General features: G+C 33.4%; 1 protein-coding gene and 1 long non-coding RNA gene across 2 annotated transcripts in view; one reads left to right on the top strand and one right to left on the bottom strand.

Moving 5' to 3' along the window:
* LOC123709114 overlaps positions 1-25,862 on the bottom strand; it is a 263,551-nt gene that overhangs the window by 215,863 nt on the left and 21,826 nt on the right. The window lies entirely within an intron of this gene.
* LOC123709113 lies at positions 4,452-9,395 on the top strand. The gene is made up of 3 exons (XM_045660246.1): positions 4,452-4,575; positions 4,768-4,992; positions 5,291-9,395. Exons 2-3 carry the CDS (start codon positions 4,777-4,779, stop codon positions 5,567-5,569), a joined length of 495 nt encoding a protein of 164 aa, XP_045516202.1. The 5' UTR covers positions 4,452-4,575; positions 4,768-4,776; the 3' UTR covers positions 5,570-9,395.

Here is a 25,862-nt window from a genome sequence, read left to right as displayed (position 1 = left end):
ACACCGGGACTTGTCATTTGTTATCATACAACCTGAAATGCTATGCCTATTGCCTTGCCATTTAGATAAATGTCTAGCATTGTCCCACTCCAGTTGAGTATCGTTTATTCTGAATACGCCAGTTTTTATATTTTGACTAGAAATTTCATAAAATGGCCATGTTTGATGAAAATGCTTTTAAATAATATTTATATTTAATTATGCTTTGTATTTTGATTAGAAAACTTTACTAAAAACCCTCTGCGCTAGCAAACGGTGATGAAAAATAACTTGACAAAACCGAGAATAAACGTGATTCCTGTGCACTTTTTCATTTTCATGTGTCCTTTTCTATAATAATCACTGTTTACATATGTTTTAATTGATTTATTTTGTTCCATTAGTTTTGACTAAATAACTATATTCCTTATGTATATTTGCATTTCTTACTTACTTTATCTAATTAAAAAAAAACTCACAGTGGTTGTCAGGAAGCGATTTCTCGAAAGCGATAAGGCCGCCAGTTGCCCTCCCTTAATTTAATTATATCAATTGTATTAATAAATAAAATAATAAAGAATGATGGATTTTGTTTACGTTAACATCAAGACATAGTGCGAACTAAAACTTATGTTTGTAATTTGTTATTCGAATATACATATATATGTATATCGGATACCAAGTAACTGTTTAAATTATAAGTAAAGCATACGCTGCAATGTGTCTGTCCCATTGAACTGGATACGAAAATATGTATTTCACTTAGACAAAGAAAGATTCTTGTTTGTCTTTATGTGTACATTAAATCACTTTAGTTTCGCAGGAGACTTGATAATAATAATACATTTTATAATAGTAATTAATTAACACAAAGATATCCCCTCAAATTCATATTCCTTTTTATTAATCAGCTACAAAAGAATTTTAGTACATTTTACTTCTCTTCCATTGTGTTTATTACACAAAAAAACATCTCAAATGAAGCATCGTGTATTATGTTGTTTAAGCACATAGGAGTTTATTTCACGGCAAGTAGAAAGAAAACCATTTTTTTTAACCATATTAAAGCTATTTGTATTATTATAAACTTAAAATTAGTTACATAATTTTAAATTTATTTTTTTCCGACGTTTCGCTTGTTTTAAAGCGTGCGTGGTCACGGTGACTGAAGACAAAAGGTGTTGAATGTCCAAAGTATCACAGCTAAATGTAAATAATTATAAGTTTATAATAATACAAATAGCTTTAATACGGTTAAAAATTTGTTTTCTTTCAATGTGTAAAAGCTATGTTAACCAAAGACAATATCACGGAAAGTACCTAATTGCCTTAAAAATATCGGACAGTATTTTCAGTTGTCCCACCTAAGCCGAATGTTTCACCGGGAATCAAATACAAGCGATTGTTGCATTAACTACTACTACTAACTTGGTGCAATAACCACGAAGACAGTGACCACATCATTCCTTAATTTTAGGTAAAAACATTAACATCTATTGCTTAATCAGAAAGAAAATACATAATCTATTTCAGAAAACATTTATATTAGTTTCAAATTTACTTATCTTTGAGTGTGAGTGAGAATATATTTAATAAAATTCTTGTCAAGACTTGATATTTGAGAAATATTATGATGCAAACCTGCAAGTGTTTGGTTTTCGAAACCTTAGGGGTAAAATGAATCGTATGTAGGCTCTATATTGCAATAGTTTAAACCGTGAACTCATGCGCCAGCAAAGCCGCAGTCAAGACTGATAAAAACTTGTTATAAGTTCTTGTTTGTTGTAATTATTTAACCAATACAATAACTAGGTAAAGCGTAAGTCAATAAACTAATTTAATAAATTCATTAAATATTTGTCATTATATATTAGATAATATCCTTATTACATGTTATTTATAAATAGATGAACCCAAACAAATCGGCGCGCTGTACGGCAACCGCCCTTGAACTGAGGGCCTCCGAGCGAGGCTGCGGAGGCTCTAGCGGGGGGCGGGGCCGGCGCGGCCAATCAGCGCCCCTTCACATTTTTCAGCCCCCGCCCGCATCGCCGGACGCTGCCCAAAAACAAAAGGATCAAAGTCGGCGAAACCTATCTCTTTCTTTGTGAGGCCCGCAAACGGGCTTCGATGAGAGGATAGATACAGTGTGTCGCGCGGGCGCGAATCGATAAGCCCCAGCCTGCGCACCCCGCGCCCCTTGCCCCGGCCCCCTCCCGCCCGGGCCCTCGCCGGCCATTTGCACGGATGTTTACTATTATTATTTTATTGAACGGACTAAGTGGCGAAATAAGAATTCGTTTATGGAGACACCGAGACGAGCAATTACTGAATGATCGTCGATCGGGAATTTACATAATCAGACTAAGGCCATGGCTAAGCGCAAGTAACTTATCCACAAATATTGAAGGGAAATAAAGTTTACCAAACATCCCTTTTAATTATAAATAATACTATTGTTGGGACATTACAATTCAATTCAAATAATAGTAATACAACACTTACCAACAAAAATGTATTGTGGAGTTATAAAAATGTATATAGAACTTCTTTCATTATTCGTCCATGAGGCACATCAAAAAAATAAAACCAATATATGTCAGTTCAAGTATTGTGTAGATAATGTAAACAACTATGGCATTTACCTACATCGAAAAGGGAGGTTTTCAATTTTTTTAAATGTTAGTAATTTAGGCTTCCAATTACGTATGCTTGTCCATAAATTTCTTGACAGCTGAAAGTCTTATCGGGATGTACTTCAAATTCGGTTCTGTAGTTTTTTAAATATAGGTATCCATGCATTTTGATACCAAGGTAAACAATATTGACAGGTAGATTATTAAAGAGGGATTAATTTTCATAAATTTCAGTTATTTATTGAAAAAACTAATATTCGAAAACATTTCATAACGTAAACTTTACACATTTCAACTAAATTTGTTAAGTTAAGAATAACTAGTTAAAATTTAATACTTAATTAGTCAGCTGTTTCTTGCATTAAATAATGCTGGTTAGACATTTAAGTATTTTTTATATCGTTTAAAAAGTATATATGTTTTAATTACTTTTAATTTTGAATATGCAAAATATCTACGTAAGTAACTAAAATCTATTAAGGTATTTTACTATATATTACCTATTATATAATGTTTGCTTGATAAAAAAATCGAGTTATGTAAAATGGTATAGGTAATAAATTCGCATCTTAAAGAATATTTTTTAATTCCTGCAAACCAACGACCATGTATGACATGACATGTGACACAAAATGTAATTTTAAATTGTCTTTATTATTGCTTAATAATTTGAAGGCTGTAAAACAATTGACAAATCGGAAAATCAAGTCATTTCTTCTACTACGTCTTTCAAACATTGTAGTCGCTTCTATTTTTGACCTTAATACAATCGATTTGATAATAGTTGATAACTATTTGATATATAGTTTCAAAACAAGCACGTTCATTGATATCACCAAAGATACATCCTTTAAATCCCTACTACAGCTTAGATAGTATTCCTCATTGTTTTATCTTCGCTTTTCATATTGAATTTCATCAATTATATATTTTTACAATATTTATTACAGGTTATAGTAATAATAAATAAAGATAAGAGATACAATACTTTATACATCTAAAGTAACAAGAATAACCGTGAGTTAAAAATTACGACCGGATTTTACGAGTCGTACCTACATATTAAAGATATCTGAAAATCGTTTTAAAAGTTTAAAAGGTCAAAAACATACCTAAACATGTATATTATACAACATACGCCTATCTGTGGGATAAAAAATATGTTTCTCACATAAATAATTTGTTAGGAAGTTAAAAAACATATAAATTACATAGCGAAATTATTATTATTATCTGTTTATGTAGACAAATCCCTCTTGAAGGCATGGCAGAAGAATGTATCTCTGTTTCATTGATAATTTAATATATCAGCAATTTGATGATTAGTGTAATAATATAAATTATGATCGACATTATGGCTCATAAAGCTATATTGTATTTACGTAAGACTTACTAAATTCTGGTCATTAAAAGCGACCGAGTAAATGTTTTAAAGTGCCATCTGTTTATCTATTACTAAAACTAATTTCATTCAACCCCGCCCCGGTAATATAAAGTTAACTTACTTAATACACAGTGTGGCTTTGTATTTGAATTAGACTAGATGTCGCTGTTAAGCTAGTATATTACGAATTTAGTGTTGACTAGATGGCGCTCTTAAACAATTTACTTTTTAAATGGTTTACTAGATGGCGCATTTAAAGATTTAACAGCTTTCCATTTGTATTATTTTCTTTTTTATAAGCAGGTGTAGTTAATTTCATAAAATATATAAATGTTAAATAGTTAATCAATCTATTTGTTACGTTTCCTATAATAAATATTATAGAGTTTATACTTTGTTTGCTGCGTAATAAACTGTTTTGCCGACATTCATAATATCCGTTGTCGCCGCCCGCTAGGACACCGTGCAAACGCGAGGTTATTGTATCTTTTCACTTTTGTAGCCAACTTCACTTTGTAAATGTTCGATCTCTTTTAGCAACGTCGAGACTTGCTCGTACAGGAATTGCGCGTTTCGGTAATTATTGTTTTTATTGTTATACAGTGCAATTACAATATAATAATTAAATTCAAAGTGCATCATACATTTTATTAAGTGTAAAGTGGTCAGTGTATGGAAAAAATTGGCGCGTTGGATGCTGTCAACATAGTTGTTAGCGCGCACTTGGCGTAATGCACGTGTAAAATTGAATTTAAATGTTCATTTTAGTTTGCAGACATGGCTTTATCAGTTGGACTACCGTTATCTGGGTTGGAGACAGAAAAATTTAACTCGTTTAGTCATATCATAGACATAGCAGGTCTCGCAAAGTCTCAGACGAGTCCAAGCCCATCTGTCTCCAGTGAATCTAGTGGCATCGGGTCATTAGGTTCGCTCAAGTCCGAGTCCCTTAACAATGACTCCTTGCCATCTAGTCCTCAGACCACAGAGAAGGTAAGTTATATTAAATATTTTGTTTGCGGTCGTGCTGGCCTTGACCCCTCTATTTTCATAATATTCCGTAATGGCGAACGTCTTACGCTATCAATGTTGTGTACAATTGACGCACGATAATGGAAAGATTTATAAAAGCTTACATGACGTTAGCAACTTTGAATGTTTTTATAAGTTTTAAACATAAATATAAATTTGAGAATGAACTTTGGTCAGAATTGAATACTTCTATTATTGTTTTAGACTTGCTAAGATAAAATTATCAGGATTCAGTAGCATTTTACATTTTTAATTACAGAAGTTATTTCAACCTTTTCCGCAACCTCAGCCACGTCCAATAGAAAAGCGGGATGTCAAAGTAGTCAGTGGTGGCAGAGATATCCTTAATCTAATGGGTAACTTAACCGATCCTCGATGGAACTACCGTGCTACAGTGCTGCCTCCTAACAACCCTGCACTGTTCTTTGCTAACCGCTCACAGTATCATCGATTGGGACCATATGGAACACGCACACAGTATGTAAAAGATTCCTGCCGTGACTGCGGCTTCTCGTGGGTTGTAGCCGCTACAGACTAGCATGACTAAGAGTCATTATAAACTCAAACCATGAGTGCTGGATCACATCAAGATAGTGTCATATTAAGGTGCTTAATGCCGCACCAGCAGCTTTAGATGAATTTTAGAACAATGGACTAGTTATCACATGTTCTGACGTTGTTACAACAACGGACTACTCGTAACATGTTCTGATAGATGCCTATTTACAAAATTATTTTGCAAAATATGAACTTGAATTTTAATTGCTAATTTGTGATATTCCTAAAGTATAAATTCTATCTTGATGTGAGTTCAGTCGTAGTTGATGACTGTGGAATATGTATATGATTGTCGTCCTGTGAATTTGTAGAATTACATTTTAAATGTGACTTAAAACTGTGATCTTAATTTAAACAAAGCAATTTTTGACAAATTCTATAAATGCGCGACAATGCATATATATATTAATTTTTTTTTTTTAACTTATTGTGTGATAATTTTAAGTTTTATGATATTTATTTTAATTACCCACAAAGAAATCGGCATTTTAGATCCAATAATGGATCAATACTCAAACCTCAAATTCCATATCATAAGTTTAATGTAGACAGAAAGGTTTTGTTTTAGGATATTACACTACATTTAGTTCCTTTTAGAAATTTTAATAATTTATTGTCCAAAGAATTTAATTGTTGTAATCTTCAAATTATATTAAATTTACGGAATAGTCAATGTGCAGTAATCGGTACTATAATCAAATATGTAGTTGATTTAAATCAATTCTTGTTTTTATGACCAATTATAAAGGAATATTTTAGGCATGATATTAATATGAGCACATCCCACCATTTAATCATTATGGTATAATTCTAACATTGTGTGTGCAATTCAAGTCAGCTTATGAATTTGATGTATTCCACAGTCATTTTTGATTTTATAGAGATCGTTAAACCAAAAGGCTGCTTCTTGTAGAGGATTTGACGAAGTGGCACGAATTTAAGCCAAGCTAGGTTAATTTGTAGGTCTAATTATCGATGTTTGTTGGTTGTACCGTCCGTGCATTACACTATAATGGCATAAATAATCTAGTGGACACAAATGTTTCCCTAAATTTACTTCCTATTTACTCAGTGTGCTTCATCTCATTAATTGACGAGCCCACACTAATTAAAGTTGGGTTATCAGTGCATATCATCACAAACTTAAACAGTGATTAGGTGTTCTAAGGTATTAGTAGTTACAGACCGTTTTAAAAGGTTTCGAGTCATTGATGTGCCCAGATACTGGGTTCTAGTGAAATTATAGTAAGTGTTGTTAACAGACTGGTAAATATTTCTATGTAAATGCATTATAAATTGTATCTATGGTCTCTTTAACTTAGTCAAGATATTTAATAGTGTGAGTCTCTTAATAATTAGTAAGATAAAATATACTAACTGATCAAAACTGTCCTTTTGTGCAACTTAAATTCTGCTCTGTTGTGATCAGCTTTAATTGGAACTGGAATATTTGTATGATGTTAAAATATTTCTCACAAATTTATTTTTATAAAAGTAAGATAAGTGACAATACTGTGTGTAGATTTCAGAAATTTCGTTTATATTATATCGTTATCTTGCTTCGAGGTTTGGCAATTTTTGGAAGGGACCAACATCCACAAATCTAACATTTATTAAATTGTTGCAATATTATCAGTAAAACCATTTCCAAATCAGTGTGATATCACAGTCCAAGCTCACATTGCATTTTATCAATCGCTTTATCTTTTATCATTTATTTGTTTCATCGGTTTATTTTACCTCCTTTTGTTTAATGGGCTATGAACTAAATAGGTTGTAATCAAATAAGTGAATATTTTACAAAATTTTATTTTTATCTTGTTCAGCGGGCCTAGACTGAACACAATATAGCATGGATCTCAGAATGCAGCTAATGAAAACCTAATATGCCTGACAGGTACATTGCTTCCAAAACGCTTGTTATGCAATGGCGACAGTCTGTTGTGTTACTTGATAATGTACTTATTGAAAAATATTTCAATCTCCATACCAAAAAGTGGTTGTTACCATTGTATACAAGATGTGCTTTCAGTTGCATTCAGTGTTTGTTATGGTTTATTTCAATCAGGTTGCATTCAGATTAATTTAAGTTAAATATATGACAAAGTAAATTCAAATGTAGTTCAAAGTAATGTGTTGGGAAGCGATACGCACATTATTCAGTAACTATTGTTGTGAAGTCTCGTTAAGTTAGTCGTATGGTGGGGCCGAAGAAGAACTTGCCATTGCCCGAACCACGCTAGGCCGAGGCGCGATGCAATATTTGCATTCCAGATTTGTTTAAGGTTAGCAGCCGAGGTTAGTTGTTAATTATTTTATCCACATTGCCAAATATTTTGGTTGTTGTGCTATTTATTTGAATGTGTTATCGTGAAATCAAATTGTAAGTACCTTCCATCGCTGTGTCAAATATTTTTTATAATGTTTTAAATCATTTCAATTCTATGCATTTTTATTTTGTTTAGTCAATCATAATTATTATATTAGCGTTTTGTAGTTTATATATTGTTCATCGTATTTATATTTCACATTGAACTGTAGTCAAATGACAGTATTTTTGTATTGCAAATTGTATGGGAATTGAAGGGTTAAGAAGTGGAGCGTTCTTTGCTGAAGCGCGGTCTGAATATCGAGACTTATTGGATTAGCCCGCGGGCTGATACGAAATGTCATTTCAAGAACTTGTATGCCCTTCAGGTCGCAACTGACGTAATGTGCGCTCCGCTTGTATTACAATATATCTGATAAGCATTATGTAGGTTTAGCGAAATAGAATTAACGAGGAGATAAAACTCCAGTACCAAATCTTTTATTGGTTCAATGTTGTTCTCGTATTATGGTGATATGTGCGTCGAGAGCGGCGCAGAGCTCAATATTTTAGTAACCCTTAAGAAAATTAATACCTCTTTTAAAAAGAATATATATTTTAAATGTATATTATCCAATATCAAGTATATGTATTTCCCTGTTTATTTTGATGTGATATCATAAATGACTGATCTGAATTTAGTTTTTAAGTTGGTTATTGATATGCAGTGCTATTTCGAGTGTAATTAAGATTTAATATTGAAGTGCCAATGCTCGTAATTTAATCTTTAACTGTTCCTTTAAATAGCTTTGTAAGGGGTAGCCTTCGCGGGTGAGCCTCCACCTACTTCAGTATAAGAAATCTTCCATACTAAGCATACTTAAGTTCGATTACATAAAACATTAACCACGTAACGTGCACAATCTCAGTAAAGCTTGCAATATAATACGTGTAACATGTTCGTCACTTATTATTTAATCAATAATGTTAAGAGTACAATATGATGTTATATCATTCTAGTATCAAATTAGCCGAAGATGTTAATGTTATTAATTAGGTTAAAATTTAAACATAGCTTCGTATAATTGGGATGTTTTAGTATTTAGTAGTTGTAGTATGCAGAAAATGTCTCGTGAGTGAAGTAAATTAAGTGGCAATAATACTCGGACGTAAGTCCCTGCCAAGAGTACAGGGCCGCGCGGGCAAATCGAAAGATAGTGTTAGATGATTTATTTGTTGTAATTATAATAATAGCCGTAGGTATTTTGTCGTACTTAATAATTATTCTTGCGATGCCTTAATTCTGGTTGTCAATTAGACATGTCTGCCTAAATGTTATCATTGTTTTTTTTTATTTTAAATTTTGATGTTCCGGCTTTCTCCGTGAACTTCCAGTTCAGGCTGTTCTTTTGAAATGATTTTTATGTCGATTTATTTTTACCTAAGTGTTCTTATTAAATGTTACCAAAATGTTTTTAATAAAATATTTTTATATGTATTTTGTTGTTTCATTGCGCAATCTCCTTTGTACTTAATGTATATAAATACACACGTATTATATAACGCCCTCTTTGTACAAGCCGTATCAAAGCCAATATTACGAAATGGACCTGATCCAATTATAAGGCCACTGTATAATGTAAACAAAACAGTTTATTTACTGTACATAAGAACAACCTATTCTATTTTTTGGCTTAGCTTGTGATTTGTATTGTCACGTTTTTATAGTGTCGGCACTTTGCCAACAGAAATCGCTCCACTTGTTATAAACATGTAAATTTCCGTGCATATTAAATTTAATTTGGTAATTGTTGGTTATAATAAATAAAGATGCACAGTTTAATCTTAATTTTATTATTTTTGACAAATTACATGTTTAAAAAAACAATACATAGGTATGTATTTTATCGTGTTGATAGCTTTAAACCACGGAGTAAAATTGTTAATTAACTAATATATCAATTATTTATTGCAAAAAAATATTACTCTTTTTAATTTTGCAACCTAAACATCTAAATTCTACAATGAATAAGTATTCTCTATAAAATATTATGACTTTATTTATTCAAAAATTAATATACTGGATGCATTTCAGTAGAAAAAAAGGCTTTTTCATTATTAATTTATATTGGGGATTTAGGAATTTAAAAGAAATTTTGACGTTTAAACGAAATCATAAAGACCTATTATATGAAACATATTTGGTGCATCTTATACTATGCATTGCATGTTTAGCCGATTGATATTTCACCAAGTAACTGAATTCTCATTTAAGTCTTAGCTATTCAATCGATTATTTTGAGTATTTGGCAAAAAATAATTTTATTTTTTTTAAATATACATAATAAGACTAAAATCGATCGATTTGCAAGGCTGTTCCTAATTAGAAGATTCCTGTTTCGTAGATATTTCGTGATGGTATATAGTGCTAAATTTAATATAGACAGACCGAAAGTACACTTATACAAATATGAGAATAATTTTGAAAAATTGGTTGATTTGAATTTTAACAAGAGATCTGAAATAACACATACGAAACAAATCTTACACATTAATACGGATTACGGATTGCGGGATAACAATTAATATACAAAGCCATTGGTGCCAACTGCTAAAAAATATTCCCACTAGGACCAACTACAAATAGTACTCCTAAATATTGGCTTAAAACCCCTAATATTTTTTATTATTAAGTGAAGAGGTAATATCAAATGTGAATTAAAAATACGTTCAAGAAGTATAAAATTGGCGTTGTGTTGCGTTTACGTATATTAATTAAAGACGTAGTTAATGTTTTTTAAAGCCTTAAACTATTTACTGTACACTTATTATCTTATGTGGTAGTTAATATGTTATTAAATTTAACTCTGATGGGGCAGTCAAAACCACCTTTAAAGAGTTTATTGATTCCTGTCCGAATAGTTTTTTTAGTAAAGAGTTCAATGAACTACCTATAAGATGGCACAATTGTATAAATATTAGTGGTATACTTTTATTAATTATATATATTCTATATAAACGCAATTTCATATGTGTACAATTGATGTATAAACCTTGTGTTTTCCAGTCTAGTTAACTGTAGATCGATTATAATAATGCAATAAAAAATTTAGGGAGAGTGGGTCACCTTGCCTGAAAGCTTGGCCCTATGGTTTCTAGCTTAACTCTATTAGTGCTGTTTTCGTATATATGTTTTAGTATAGTTATGTATTTGACCCCATTTTGTGATTTCAGTGTTTCCAATATGTTTCTCCAAAGAGAAACTACTCGAAGATATTCAAAAGGGTATGTATTCTTGCCAAATCGAAATCAATTAGTAATAAAATTGCTAAATCCGATAATAAAGTAAAAACCGTTTGGAATATTATTAACTGCGAAACTGGTCAGACTAAAATGAGAGATGCTGACCCGCGGCTACTTATTGATAATGTTATCATCTCGGATAAGGTAGAGGTAGCCAACGCATTCGACACCTTTTTCTCAAACATCCCTGTAGAGGTTACCAAAACACTTCATTCATCCTCTGCACAAGCGGTAATATTACTAAAAGAGAATTTCAGTACAGAAATACCTCATTTTAAATTTCAATATATAAATGCTTTTACTATTAAAAGATCATTTAAGACTCTAAATCTTAAGAACACAGAGGATTTATGGGGCTTTTCTGTTAAAGTCATTGAATCCATTATAGAGTATGTCGCGAGTCGACAATCGAGTTAAATATTTGAAATATTTAACCTCTGTATCGACAACGGTGTCTTCCCTGACTTGATGAAACACAGCAAAGTTATTCCCATCTTTAAATCAGGTTGTAAGAAGAACCCTTCACACTATAGACCCATCTCAATTCTTCCAGCTTTCAGTAAAATCTTCGAAAGAATCATCCTAGATCAGATGCTAAGACACTTTAATATTAACAACATATTACATGACCGTCAGTTCGGCTTTACAAAGGGTAGGTCTACTACTGACGCAAGTGCAAGATTGATTACCCAAATCTTAGACTTACTATTACTTATTACTATTGTAACCGAGTCTTTGTAAGCTAAACCATTGTTGAAAAGAGTGTCCATGGAGTTTCTTGCCGGTTCTTCTCCATGAGACCCACTTTTTGGAACCGTGCAACTAGACGTTTCATAAGAGCCTGCAATGGCCTATTTGAAATAAAAATCTTTTGATTTTGATTTTGTGAGATACAGTATCAAAGGCTTTTTGATGGTCAATAAATGCGTTGTGGAGAGGTCATTGTTGCTCTTAATATTTTTCTATTACTATCTCTAAAGGTTGTATGACCACATACAAACTGTAGATAACTTTTTCCGAAAACCTGCTTGTTCCTTAGGTTGATGCTCTTCTAAGATTGTGCTTATTCTGTAGTTTATAATTGTAGAAAATATTTTATATAAACTTAGTAGTATATTTATAGGCCTGTAATTGCCTAGGTTTTATTTTTTTTTATTGCCTAGATTCCGACCATTGTGATAGGTTGTTTCAATCATATTAAACAAATCATTTTACTACTGGTAGAGCCAGTATGATAATGGCTGTTGTGGCATGTGTAGTGACAATACGACGATAGGTATGTAGTCATAAAACATATGTCTTAACTTTTCTTCGTATATATTTATTTGCTTTTTCGTAATTTCTTGTTCCGTTGAGCTATTATTTCGTTCTTATGGTAATAGTTATAGCTACTCTTACAGTTTATATTTGATTTAGTTTGGGTTCGAGGATTAATATAAATTATTTAGAAAAGTGCGTTTTAAAAAAAAAACTTTAAATGTGTCTCCTAAAAAACCACCTGGACATCTTGATTACTCCTAAATTCCGAGAGAAAAGTTGGCATCACTTATATAAACCTAACTTTGCTTCTTGGCTATCAACGCCACCTAGTTGAAACGTTTCCAACTACGTTATATCACTATCATACCGGTATCAGAACAAAATTTCTTCTCTTGACAGTGACATCTGACGAAACTTTTATCAACTAACGTACCTGCTACACCGTTCTTGCTTCTAAAATGTCCCCATAGATGGCGCTGGAACCACAAATAATAGGAATTCAATTTTATAGATGGCGCTTAATACCATAGTAAAAGAAGCATTGAAATTGGTTGTACCCATATTATACACATATTTGAATGTGTAGATGGCACTGATAGACATCCTAGAAACACAAGAAATTATTGGATTTTCAACTTGAAATTAAAAGTCGAATTATTTCATTAAATTGGAGCACCGTCGGTAATAAAGTTTACATCGTTTTTGTTTGCATTAACACCTTACGCAAATGTTATATTAGAGAGGATTATTCTTGCAAATTATGATAATGATTGAACCCTCACTTTACCTGTCACTGAGATGGTCTTGTTGGAAGATATTGTAAAAATAATTTTTATTTAGTGATAAAAGCAACGTTTCTGTTTTATAATATGCACTTTTGTGTTTGTATAATAAAGCGTCTACGATTCCTGGGTCACCTGGGGTGCTTTAAAAAATAAGTATTTCGGTTTTACTCTATATTAACCACTCGCGTACAAAAGCTAGTAAATTGCTATGAAACGAATAAATGTAATGTAACAGTTGAAGTGTGTCTACGTCTGGCTATACTCTCGGGACGTAGCTCCAACAATTTAGGAAATCGCCATGCTTATAAAACTAAATCTTGGTAAGCAAAATGTACAGCCTTGGCTCGTACAAGGGCATTCAATCCGATGAGCGTCAAGTGTCATTTTTATCAGCCGTACAAGATGTGGGAATCAAAGATATTTTTAAGAACCTTTTTAAATAAAATATTGAAACAGCGAACTATAGACTTTAATATATACATAAGTAGTTAAACTTGAAAAATAATAAAATCAAATAGTCGAAACGTTTAAAATTTGAAAAAAAAAATTACTGTGAAACATAAACAATAACACCTATCTACCAATAAACATAGAATTCAAACATGAAGATCTATAAGCCAAGTTTTTTATTGTGAATTTTTTGATTGGGCACAATATCTCTGCAAACACGGATTTTACATTGCTCAGACACCAAATGTATGAAACGCGATTGAATAGGGGTAAAATTGGAAGGAGGCAGCATGATTACACAACATGGCGAACCTATTGGCATTCAAGGCTTACGAGCTACGCGACTTTATTAACTTGATACGCCAGTAAATTATCGGAACGTGTCAAATAATAAAAAGTATCAAGTGTAAAACCACTGTGATTTAAAGAGAAATAAACTCTCAAATGGCTAAAACTTAACTCTTACTTCGTAAGATGATAGGATTGACTTCGCGATTGAACGTATCTTTCTAGAGTAAGATTCTAGAATCAAGACTTTTCGTTAGTTGTACATTTTAGACTTTTTTTAATAGGGGCCAAACGGATAGGAGGCTAATTTGATGATAAGTCATACCGACACCCACTCACGTTGCCAGAAGGCTCGCAAGTGCGTTGCCGACCTTTTAAACCGAGACTTAGCTTACTTGAAAATCCTCTGAGAAACGTTATAAGAACCGGTCTTAGCTCGAATCATTGTCTAAGTCAAACGCTTTTTTGAAACTAAAATATATTATATCAAGTCATGTCTTGATGCCAGAAGAATATAAAAAACAAGCCGATTTGGAGTATGAGTATAATAGCAAATACAGCTACTTTTAGACAACATTTTATATCCACTCGGCGTTGTTCGTCTTCTAGATCCAGGTGTAAATCGTAAGGACTGTCTCTATCACAGGCCGGCTTTTTAAAATGAAATGGCATTTTACCGTATTTTAGGTTCCATACCTTGCGCTTGGATTTTCAGAACGTCGTGCCTGTTCTAAATATTATATCCTCAAATTATTTATATTTCTCTAAATGTTTATAATCAAATAAGTCTGTTTTGATGTTTTGACAGAACTGACAATTTTAATGTTGCTTACCATAATAATGTTTTTGTTAATTTTGGATTAACACGGATTATATAATAAAGTGTGTCACAAAATATTCCAGAATTTTAAAATTACAGTTCCTAAATATATATATATATATATATTGAAAATGGCAACTTCACCAGATTACGATTGAAAATTTGACATTTGAATAACCTGAATCCAAATTAATATCAAACAATTGTTTTAAGAGTACTGTACTATCATTCAGTAGACAAAAAGTGGCTGGTAACACAATTGGGACATCTTTTGTTTCATACGGTTCTTTCAGCGCCTTAGAAATTGCAACAACTGTTACTGGAGCGATAGCCTTACAATAGTATTGTCGCCGAGTAAATTGTGCCCTGCCTCATCTACTGTAGGGTTAGTTAATTGCTCGGTAATTTGTGTTGAGTCTGCAACATTGAAGTGGTTATAAAAAGAAGTTAAACCCCTCTGGACTAGTTGTGTTACCTCATTATGTCGTTAAAATTTAATAGTAATTTATATTAATAACTTCTGTATAGGTATATATAACTATTTATTATGTTAATGTTAATTTATTTTATTTCTTCATACTCAGTTGCAAAAAAAAGAAACACAATACATAAAAATTACAAGGGATGCAACGGGCGGCCTTATCGTTACTAAGCGATCTCTTCCAGGCCAACATAGTAAGAGAAAAACTAAAAAAGGAAAATTATAAGTGTAAGAAGTGCAGAACCAAATGTTATATAAAATCTTCCTAAATCCTTATTCTAAAGTAATACACAATAAATTAAAAAGCTAATCTTACATATTCATGAATAACGAATAGCGATGCAAATGCAATACAAAAGAAAAGAAAAGAAAACACAAGAATTACACAAGTCATGATTGATCAGGATAGGAAAAGGTTAAGAAGCGTTTATATAGAAGAGTTTTAAAAGATGATAGAGTTATTTATTTATTTATTAACACTTCGTTACATTACAATATATAAAAAAATTACATAATTGAATCAAAAGGAGGACAACTGGCGGCCTTATCGCTTTCGAGCGATCTCTTCCAGGCAACCACTGTGAGTAAAGAAAAAAAAATGTATAAAATTACATAAGATGCAAAAGAAGACAAGAAGTGCAAAAATACATATTACATATAGTTATAAAGAAGAAACTAAACAGGAACAAAAAATAAACTAAACTGATACTGGATGACAGGAAAAACAAAAAGTAAAAAGTGGAAACTGAAAAAGTTAGTATTTATTATTAAAATAAACTAAAAGAGATTTTCAAAATGGATATATAGATAAGTGAAATGTATACGTTATTAGTTGGATTGGTCTATATATTTTCAATAGGAACTGCTGTTTCTTAGAAAAATCACTTGTTTTGACTTTTACCTAGACGTGGCAGACCGAAATTCGAAAAATAATTAAGTGTTCATTGCCATATTTAAAAAAACTCTTGATTCAAGTCATAAATATTTTTAAAAAATGTGGCACTCTTATCAAAAGAAACTCTGTTGAAATAAAATAAAACATTAAGTATGCAATCAAAGAAAGAAGTTGGTAAAAGCAGTTTTCGGGTTGTAGGAAGACATAAAACGAAGATTTCGAAATTTAATTTATGGATGATCTAGTAAGCTTCGAGCTTTTCTGAAATTACATCTCAGAACATAAATATAGAACATTTTCCACAAAGCCATTCAGTGCCTGCTAAGGAGCGAATCTTTGAATGCCACCAAATTGTATGAGAGTAGTCCTCTTTCAAAACTTCTAGTGAATAGTGTTAATTCGCTATAGCGAATTTGCCCGACGCTCGTCAATGGGCTATTTGGCGACTTGAGAAGCGTGCAGCCTCACAAAGTCGCAATATTGTGTATGGAAAACGCGGGGAATATGAATGGAGTTCGTGGAAAGGGACACGCGATGGGGCGGTTTTCTAAAGAGCTCTCACCGAGAATATTCAACAATTCAGTATTCACACACTGGGACGTTTGACATTATAACGCTTCACCTTCAATTTCAGATACAGCTTTTCGTGGTGACAAATTGCGTTTAATTCGGCATTTCTTTCATACATTTATGCTTAAAAATGTCCATATTCGCGAGTTTCTAATATATGTATCAGTTGGTTTAGATAGGTTATTAATTCTTCAATATCAACCCCGAGACTCAATTATTTCTTGTATATCGCCACCTCTGAACAACATTTCATATCATAACCCACGTGATAAAGATGCACCAACTCAAATGCACGTGTGTTATATAAATATGAGATCACGTTGCTGTTATACGCCCCTCTGATGTTTTAACAGCCCGAACAAACTTATTTTCCCACCTCAATCATTGAGGTCCTTACATTGTAGGAATAACAAATTGCTATGACACCTCAATAGAAACAATCGTAAACCGGAAATTACGCAGGAACCCTTAAAGCGCTACATTGCTGCGAAAGCGAAAAGGAAAAACGTGCCCGAACAAAAGCCTTACAATGGGGCCGCGGGAACAATGCTAACTAGAGATGCTGGTGTATCATTCGCAGATAAAGACCTGGCGCCCGCGCCATCGACGTTACATAGAACAGGCACTTTCTGAATAATTTACGTAATTAGGCTACGCAAAATGAACTCTAGTCTGAAGTTGAATTTAAAATCCATGCCACGTTAAAAAAGGAATTTTAATTAATGGTATATGTAATTACTGATACGGCCATTGTTTAATAAATTTGAAGTGAAGCGACGGGACACAGGAAGGAATATTCGAAACACAGCGGACGCTTAACAAGATTCATTATTGCTAACAATATTTTTGTTTTAAATTAACATGTATTTGACAATGTACAATAATTAAAAGTAATATTGTATTAGTTTCGGTCGTAACGTTTTAGCTATTACGTCATCCCTACCCCGCATTGTATAGGTATGTATGCGTTTCGCAAATTCTAAACAGAAAAAACCCACACCCGTTGTGCAAGTAAAACTATCATAAATAACACAAGAGCTCTACTACAATCTACAAATAATTGGCAATGGTGATATAACAAGTGACGGAAGCGACGCGTGGATTGGTGTGCTGTATCAAGTGCGATTGATATAGGAATCAATCGTTATGTATCACGTATTTAGGGATAAAAATAGCATTCACTGTTACAAAGTAATATAAAATCTTTGAATACTCAGACTGCTCTCAAAACTCAAGATCGTTTTATTCAAGTTTTATTGTCATCACAAAATCCAGTACTTCAATAAAATGGTGTACAAGAAGCCCGCCAGTTCTTTGTCTCACATGACCCATTTCCCATTTTGTTGCGTAAGAAAAGACAGCTGATGTAAACACATTTTATCAAAGTATTAAAATTGAAACGACACTTAGAACATAGAACATCCGCAAGCTCAGCACTAACAACGGACTCCACAACAATGTGCCCTCTGAAGAGCTCCGAACAATCGAATGAAGACAATAAGCAGCGATACTCGGAGACAAAAAGAGGCGAAATAAAGGCTCACTTGTTTCCTGGCCGCATTGTGAGGAACGGGAGAGGGCAGAGACAAAAGCGTAATGTGCCACGGGCCCAAACAATGGAACTCAGCTATTATTGTTACTGTTGCGACGCTTTAGCGAAATATGTACGAGCGAACTTGACATGCTGTGATGGCCTTGCTTCACGTGCTTTGACGTACGCACTTACTGGGTCATCGTTATTTTTTTAATTAACATTTAAAGCCTGGTCGTGGCGGCAAAGAGTACTGCCATATCTGTTTCATTAGCTAAATGACCAATTATTCATGCTAGTGCTCAGGCTTATTTAAATAAACTCTTTGCAACGCGCTTAAACCTCAAAGCCTACCGGTATTCGAAGGTGAAGTCGATGTATGTCAGGTAATGTATTATTACTATTTAATTGTCAACAATACTCGAAACCATACTACTTTTGGTTCCCATCCTTAGGTCTGAACTGAGGAGTGCCGCGTTGGCAACCGACTATCGAAGCCTTTTTTCATTTGCTGTCGCAGTTGTGCGGTGCGCTGGCAGCAAAAAGAGAGTCTGTTAAGGGTGAGGGACCATTTTACTTATGAATTAGGGATCAACCTCTGCGTATATCTTTGAAAGTTGGCGTTAAATAAATTCATTATATAAAGTGCACTAAAGATAAAATAATGCACTTAAGAAAATTTAATATATCAAAACGCCTACATGTCTATTTTTACTAAGATTTTTTATTTCCTTACTTTTTCGAATATGAATATTTAGTAGGATATAAAGTTTTTACTAGATTAATATTGAATTAAAGTTCATTTCTTTCTTGGTTTAATTTTAGATTTAAACAGCGGTCTTCGACGGACGACTACAGTCTAATGATACACGCCCTCGAGTAGGATATTATGAAAATGTATTACTCATTTCATATGTGTAGAACTTAATGTTCTGTTTGTTAAGGATTTCAATGAAATTAATTTAGGTACATTTAAGAGAAAAAGTAATCGTTGTTATGTAATGTACTATTTATCATAAGCGGATTTAATTTAAAACCAAAAGATTCCATATTAGCGTTGCCTGGAAGAAATCGCTTGTTAGCGATAAGGCCGCCTGTTGCCTAATAACTTATGTAACCTACTTACTTTTTGTTATTTTGTTTGTATAATTATGTATATTATGGTAACGAAGTATAAATAAATATAATAAAATATTAGAACACATAGGTACTTTACACTTTTAAAATTTACTGAGGGTAGGGTAGAATCACGTCCGTTCCCCGAGAAGTCTCGAAAAAAGTAACTCAACTTTTTTGTAAGGAGTCTCGCTGGTTGCTTTAAGGGCCTTTACAGCTCAGCTTAGCGCAAGGGATCGCATCTCTTGTGAGACTCGAACCTCGGCTTGGGCTGTCGCGGGGTGATCAATCACCTGAAGGGCAGGATGAAAGCTAACTGGAGTGAGCGAAGTACGTCCTCGCCTTCCCCGGTGAAGGCGGTTTGCCCTCATCTATTTTTCAATATAATTATTATTATAGGCTTTAAATTTGTCATGAGCTATCGTGATTAGATCGTCCGGATCCGTAAGAACATGTCGGGGCCTCCTACGAGCCTTTTTTGTCGGCAAGGGATGCTTTTACGCACCAATGGGTTGGAATGGTGTTTACCCTTGTCGAAGTGGCGTGTGGACGCCGACGCTTGGATGAACCATTGGGCTATGGTAGCTCCAGGTTGTGGTGGATAACGACGTTTCTCACGTAGAAGGGTGCATCTGTAGCCGGTGGATATGGGCGGGGGCACAATGCGGAAAGACTACGCTACCGTACGTCGTGCACGGGCATGCAGGCATTGTACAATGTCACCTTGTGTCTAAGGGACATGTGACTCCTTTTATTTAGGAGGAAATGGAGGCGAGAGAGGACAAAAGAAGCCTTCTTGCGAACGGTGGCTTGCTTACGGAAAGACATGCCGCTATCTAGCGTGACTCCTAAATATTTGACAGACTTTTGCCAAGGGATGGCTTGTGAGTTGTGACTCAACGCCGGTTTTACTTCGGCTTATAACGTTTCTGCTATAAGACGGCGTCAGCCGTGTTATCAATACATTTATTTATACATAATTATCTTCGAATACAATATATTTAAAAAAAATATATATAAATAGTACTCTATAATTTAGAAGCAAGTCACCAATATGTCCTAATAATGATTTTATCCACCCATCGGAATGGAGCATCATTTCATTTCGCAGACAAAAAGATCGCCCATGTTTGATCTTACGCCTTGTGACTTCTACAGTGCTATCGGCTATAGAAGGGCGGAATTTTAACAAGGGTCCAAAATGCAAGGGATTTTATATCTATATCTGGCTAGCCCGCGACCTAATCTGCTCAAATGAGCTTAATTTTACTATCGTACGTTATTATAATCGCTTATCCAGATTTAACTGTTCAATTTATTAAATGCTTAATTAAAATCCCAACTGTGGTAGTCCCATGTATGCTACTTGCATAGTTAAACAAAAATATTTATCATGAAAATAATTTTTGAGATGAAATAAATACTTAGTGCAAATACTTGCAGCTTGTTCTTTAGTACCATGGCATTGTACGTACGTAATTGCACTAAACTGATAACGAAAATAACCCAGTACATATGTTTTATGTCTTATAACGGAATTATATTTTTTGTGTTCATTTTATTAATTTTATAATATTACTAGGTTAAGAAAAATTTAACTACTGTATATTTGATCGTTATGTTTAAGTGTTATTCCATTTTTTTTTTTATTTAAACACCCTTACTTAAACTTAACTAAAATACAAAATAATATATAAATTAAAACGCCAATAAAGTGGTTTACAGACTAAACAATAACATATACAGAGAGTGAAAGTTAAGTTAAGTTATTAGGAGTTAAGTTATTACTTCAGTTTTTCCGGCAAATAAGATGGAAACATACACTGAAGTTTTTTAGGTATGTCAAATATATTCTCGAACTATATTTAAGTAAATATAACCAGAAACTGAGCCAGCCGCATAGTGCACGCTCGGACGAGCCTGAATACCCATCTCGGGCACGTATCAAAATCCAATCTTTTACATAGGCGTATTCAAATTGAAATTAGATTTTACATTCTTTAATGTATCTTCTGGCCATACTTTAATATTCCACAGTTATCTTTTATTTCTGTTATATTAATGTACATAGATTTCGCCCTGTTTACTGTAACTCACTATATTGACCGATATCGTGTTTTAGTGATAAGATCGGTCCATTTAGTTTCCATTATTATGCAACGAAATGGATCATATATAGTTTAGTTTAAATACATTGATTTAAGGATACAATTCAGAGTCATTTTGAACTTGCTGCAGTCAGATAGTTTATGATTTACGGAGGGAAATTAAAAATTATTGGATTTGCGTTCCATAATTTTATAAAATCTGATAAAAGCCAAGAGGCTGATTGCAGATAGACAAACGTTAAAAAAAAGTCATTTTGACATAAAATTGTATTACTGTAAAAACCTGTTATCCATGTCTCAATATTTCCTAAGTTGGAATTAATAACGAAGGTTGTATTAACTTTACCTAGATAACACTGAAGATGTTTAGAAAATTAAAAACGGCTTAATGTAGAAAGTTGCCAATACTTTTATTGTTTTTCGAAGTAATCTCCGAATGCTACACATCGTTGCATTTGATGGAACCACTGAGAAAATCATCGGGCCCATTCTTCCTTAGGGGTCTCTTCTATGGCATTTCCGTACGTTTGCCTCTTCAGGGCTCGTAAAGCGAATACCTCGAATTTTATCTTTAGCTCTTGGGAATAAATGAAAGTCGCAGTGCGCCTGGTCAGGACTGTGTGGCGGAGGACTCATTATCTCGACACCTGCCATTGTCAAATATTCAACAGTCCGTTTTGCGGAGTGCGCTGAAGCATTGTCGTGGTGAAGGAGGATCCTGATTCGAGAGCGCTGCTGTGGTTAATTTTTTCCAAGACAACAGGCAAAGAGCGATTGACATACCAGTCAGACATGCAGTAACTATCCTTCCATCTTCTTGCATAACTGTTTCGAAATGACCTTGCCGACCAAAGAATGAGGCAATCATCTTTTTTCCTTGACTTCTTACTTTCTTTAGTAATTTGGTTGTCCTTTGGTTTCAAGTTCGTAGCAATATATCGAGCTTTCATCGCCTGTGACGATGTCAAATACAGGATTTGAGTCATCGCCGTTGAACTTATCTAACAGTTGGCGACAGCAGTCCATGCGAAGAACAACTTGTTAACCAATTGTAAATAGAGGTACGAGATGGGATTCATTAAGAAATGCTAATCGCAGCCTATCATAGCAAAGCCAATTGTTAAGTTAGCTCACAACGAAAGTATATAAATCATTGACCGAAAATTTTCTCGCATTAGGTTCATTATCACGTGTAACAAGAGTTTTAGATTTGCCGCCAATTCGCAAATACAACTGACAAATGAATGCAATACTACATGAGGTTGCCAAAGAGTTTTAAAATTGAAATTCAACATGTTTTCAATAGCCAATGTTTCTAACTGGCCAGTTCTAAACATTTTCAGTGTTACTCACGTACATTAAAAATACTCGCCTTGGATGTCATGTACCTTTTGTATATAAATATATTTTGGGCTTTTACTGCTCTTTTTGATGGCACTCTTCTTAAAACCTCAGCTACCATCTGAATACTGTGCGTTGACATATAAAATAACGTTCAGTTTCGTGGTCATTTGGAAGGGAAGGCTAAATTAACTATTAAGAAGCTTGGTGTGCTCAGGGCGAGGCGATACTACGCTCCGGGAGACCGCTTGCAACTCTATAAAGCGCAAACTCGGCACCACATAGAGTACTGTTCTCACCTGTGGACGGAACCTCCCCAGTACCAGCTCCTTCCGCTTGACCGTATTTAACGAAGAGCGTTTCGAATCGAACGACCAGTGCGGCTTGATCGCTTGGCGATGCGTAGCGATGTGGGGTCTCCTTGCATCTTTTACCGAATTCACCATGGAGAGCATTCAGATGAGTTAGAGACCTGCAGATGAGTTTCATCACCGGACCTCAAGGGAAAATACAAAATTCAACAACTGAGCGTTTCTTGGGGCAGTTTTAGGTACCACTGGCCTAGAAAATTATCAATGATACAGACTTTGAAATGCAGCTGTTCCATGTTGAATTATGGAACCTAACACACCAAATAATATATTGTGACCAGCGAGGGATCGGTTAGAAAGTGCGGTAGATTTCTTCAAGGATTTATTTTTAAGGGGAATTTGTCTACACTAAAAACGTGCAAATTACGAGCAGAAATACCACACACAAAATACAGTCACTAGGGACTTCCATTACTCGAACTTCACACAGTACTAAATCTCTTGTCTTCACTATTCGCACTTTATCGATGTTACAGATACCGGCAAATTTCTTGAGCATTAAACAAGGGGGCCAATCACGCGATCGACACGTCACTCTCCATAGCTTGTGGAAAAATCGAGAATTATTTCAGTCGACCCTATTCCAAAGCAACAACGGGGTGTCCAAAAACAAACAATGAATGACTTTAATCACATTATAGACGTCAACTTAAAAAATGATAGCTTTATTCACAACTCTGTCCAGTCAAGGGGTACATAACATATTATTTTAATTATATACTACATTGTTAAGGGATTAAAATAAATAATTATTAAATTAATATTACTTAATGTCCGTGGTAGTTTTTATTCAGTAAAGTGTATTTTAATTTAAGAAGATTTAAAAAAAACAATTAAAATACATAAGTGTCTACGGCGCCATTTCTTAATTTTTTAAGAGTTAAGTATAGTATTTACGTACATATTTTAAAAGGGTAAAGAGGCAAACTAAATCTAATCTAAAATATTATTTATGTATGTAGGTATTAAGGTATAATTAAAAATGTAAAAACTAAAACTAATTTTATGATACTGAATTTACTTGTGAATGTATGAACTAAAAAACCTTTATTATTCATCTGAACGTGTCTTTTTTTCATTCAAATAATATTATACATACTAGCTTCTAGCTCTAACTTCGGTTAGCCTTAAAAATTAGCCTTTTTTTAGTTAGCGTTTTTTCGTTTTTCTCTCCATAAAAACCTCCTCAGAGTTCGAGAAATAAATGTTTAAAAATACTTCATTTGACCCAGCCTTCTTGGAGTTAAGCATTTAGCAACATACTTTTCGTACGTATAAACATATATTAAAAAGGAGCCGCGCGTCGTTTTAAAATATATTTAAACAACAAGATATATATAATCCTTTTAATCGTAGTAATTAACATTGTCTTATTATGTTTAATACCTAAAACAATCAATCTAATTCCGTAGCATATCTATGTTGCTAACTCACTATCATCCGAACAATAGCTTGATAGTTCTCAGCGCTGGTTCGGTTCCATTGTAATGAATTAATTAATAAAATAAAGGCATCGGGTGGGGGTGGCTATTGTCCAGTAAGGATGGATCCGATCTCATTAACCAGTCATTGTGGTGGTGGCGAAACAATGCACTGGTCAACTCGGTCACCTAAGCAATTCCTACTTGTAATAACGGGTTACTATCAGGTGCCTCTTTACTTCAAAGTATTAATCTCCTATACAAAATAAATATAACCTATCGATCCTTGAAAAATTCTTGTTTTTTCTGTTATCAATTCGACGCTGTCCATGTACCTCTCTGGATGGTCAAGGTGTTAAATTATTCGGAGTTGCAGCGAATAGGTCTATAGACAAATGTCAACTAAATAAGCTAAGCTAAACATAGGCTTATTTGAGCTTCTTATCGAATTAGTTAATTAATTAGGTAAGTACATTGAATTCTCTTGGTAATACAAGAGATATTGTTATTTAATGTTCGTGTTTTTTTTATTATTATTTAAGTTACGTCATGCAGTTACGAATTCAAGGTGTTATACCTGTGTTTTGACTTATTATTTAATTATTTACAAAGGTACATACACTATCATAACAGTACTAAACCAATACGATAATGTCGAAAAAATAAATTGAAACATAACAAAATATATAATTCTACTAAATAAAAAAAAAACAAAATTCAAAATTCTTTATTTGTTTAGCTATGTACCTACATTAGAATTCAGATTGAGGCCTCCCTAGTAAGTCAGAAACCTGTGACAGGGAAGCTTCGCTTTTCTTTAAATTAACAAAGTTTCAACAAAAATAACCAAAACAATTGGTTTTAAAACCAATTGTTTTTAGTACTGTAAAAATTATAAATATATGATTATAACTGTGTAATTGTGTGTGTGTGTGTGAAAGACGAAACAAATCTAAGTGAAAGTGTGCATGAAAAAGATGGATAAAGGAAAAATTACATAAGTTACATAATATCGCTACAGTAAACTCACTCTGCGAACATATGATGAAGATAAAGATGTTATAATTTATGTTTATTTCATATTTTTATGTTTATAATCTGTTTTGCTGATATCATTTGTGTGTGCGGTTGATTAAGAACGCTAGTTAAATCAATTACTATCACAAGATACTCGGGCTGTCAACGTTTATGTATAATATTTAATTTATTACTTAGACTAATAGAA

This window comes from Pieris brassicae, chromosome 4 (assembly GCF_905147105.1).
Source record: "Pieris brassicae chromosome 4, ilPieBrab1.1, whole genome shotgun sequence".
NCBI lineage: Eukaryota > Metazoa > Arthropoda > Insecta > Lepidoptera > Pieridae > Pieris > Pieris brassicae.
The sequence above is the reverse complement of the archived record's forward strand: the minus strand, read 5'-3'. Positions and strand labels throughout refer to the sequence as shown.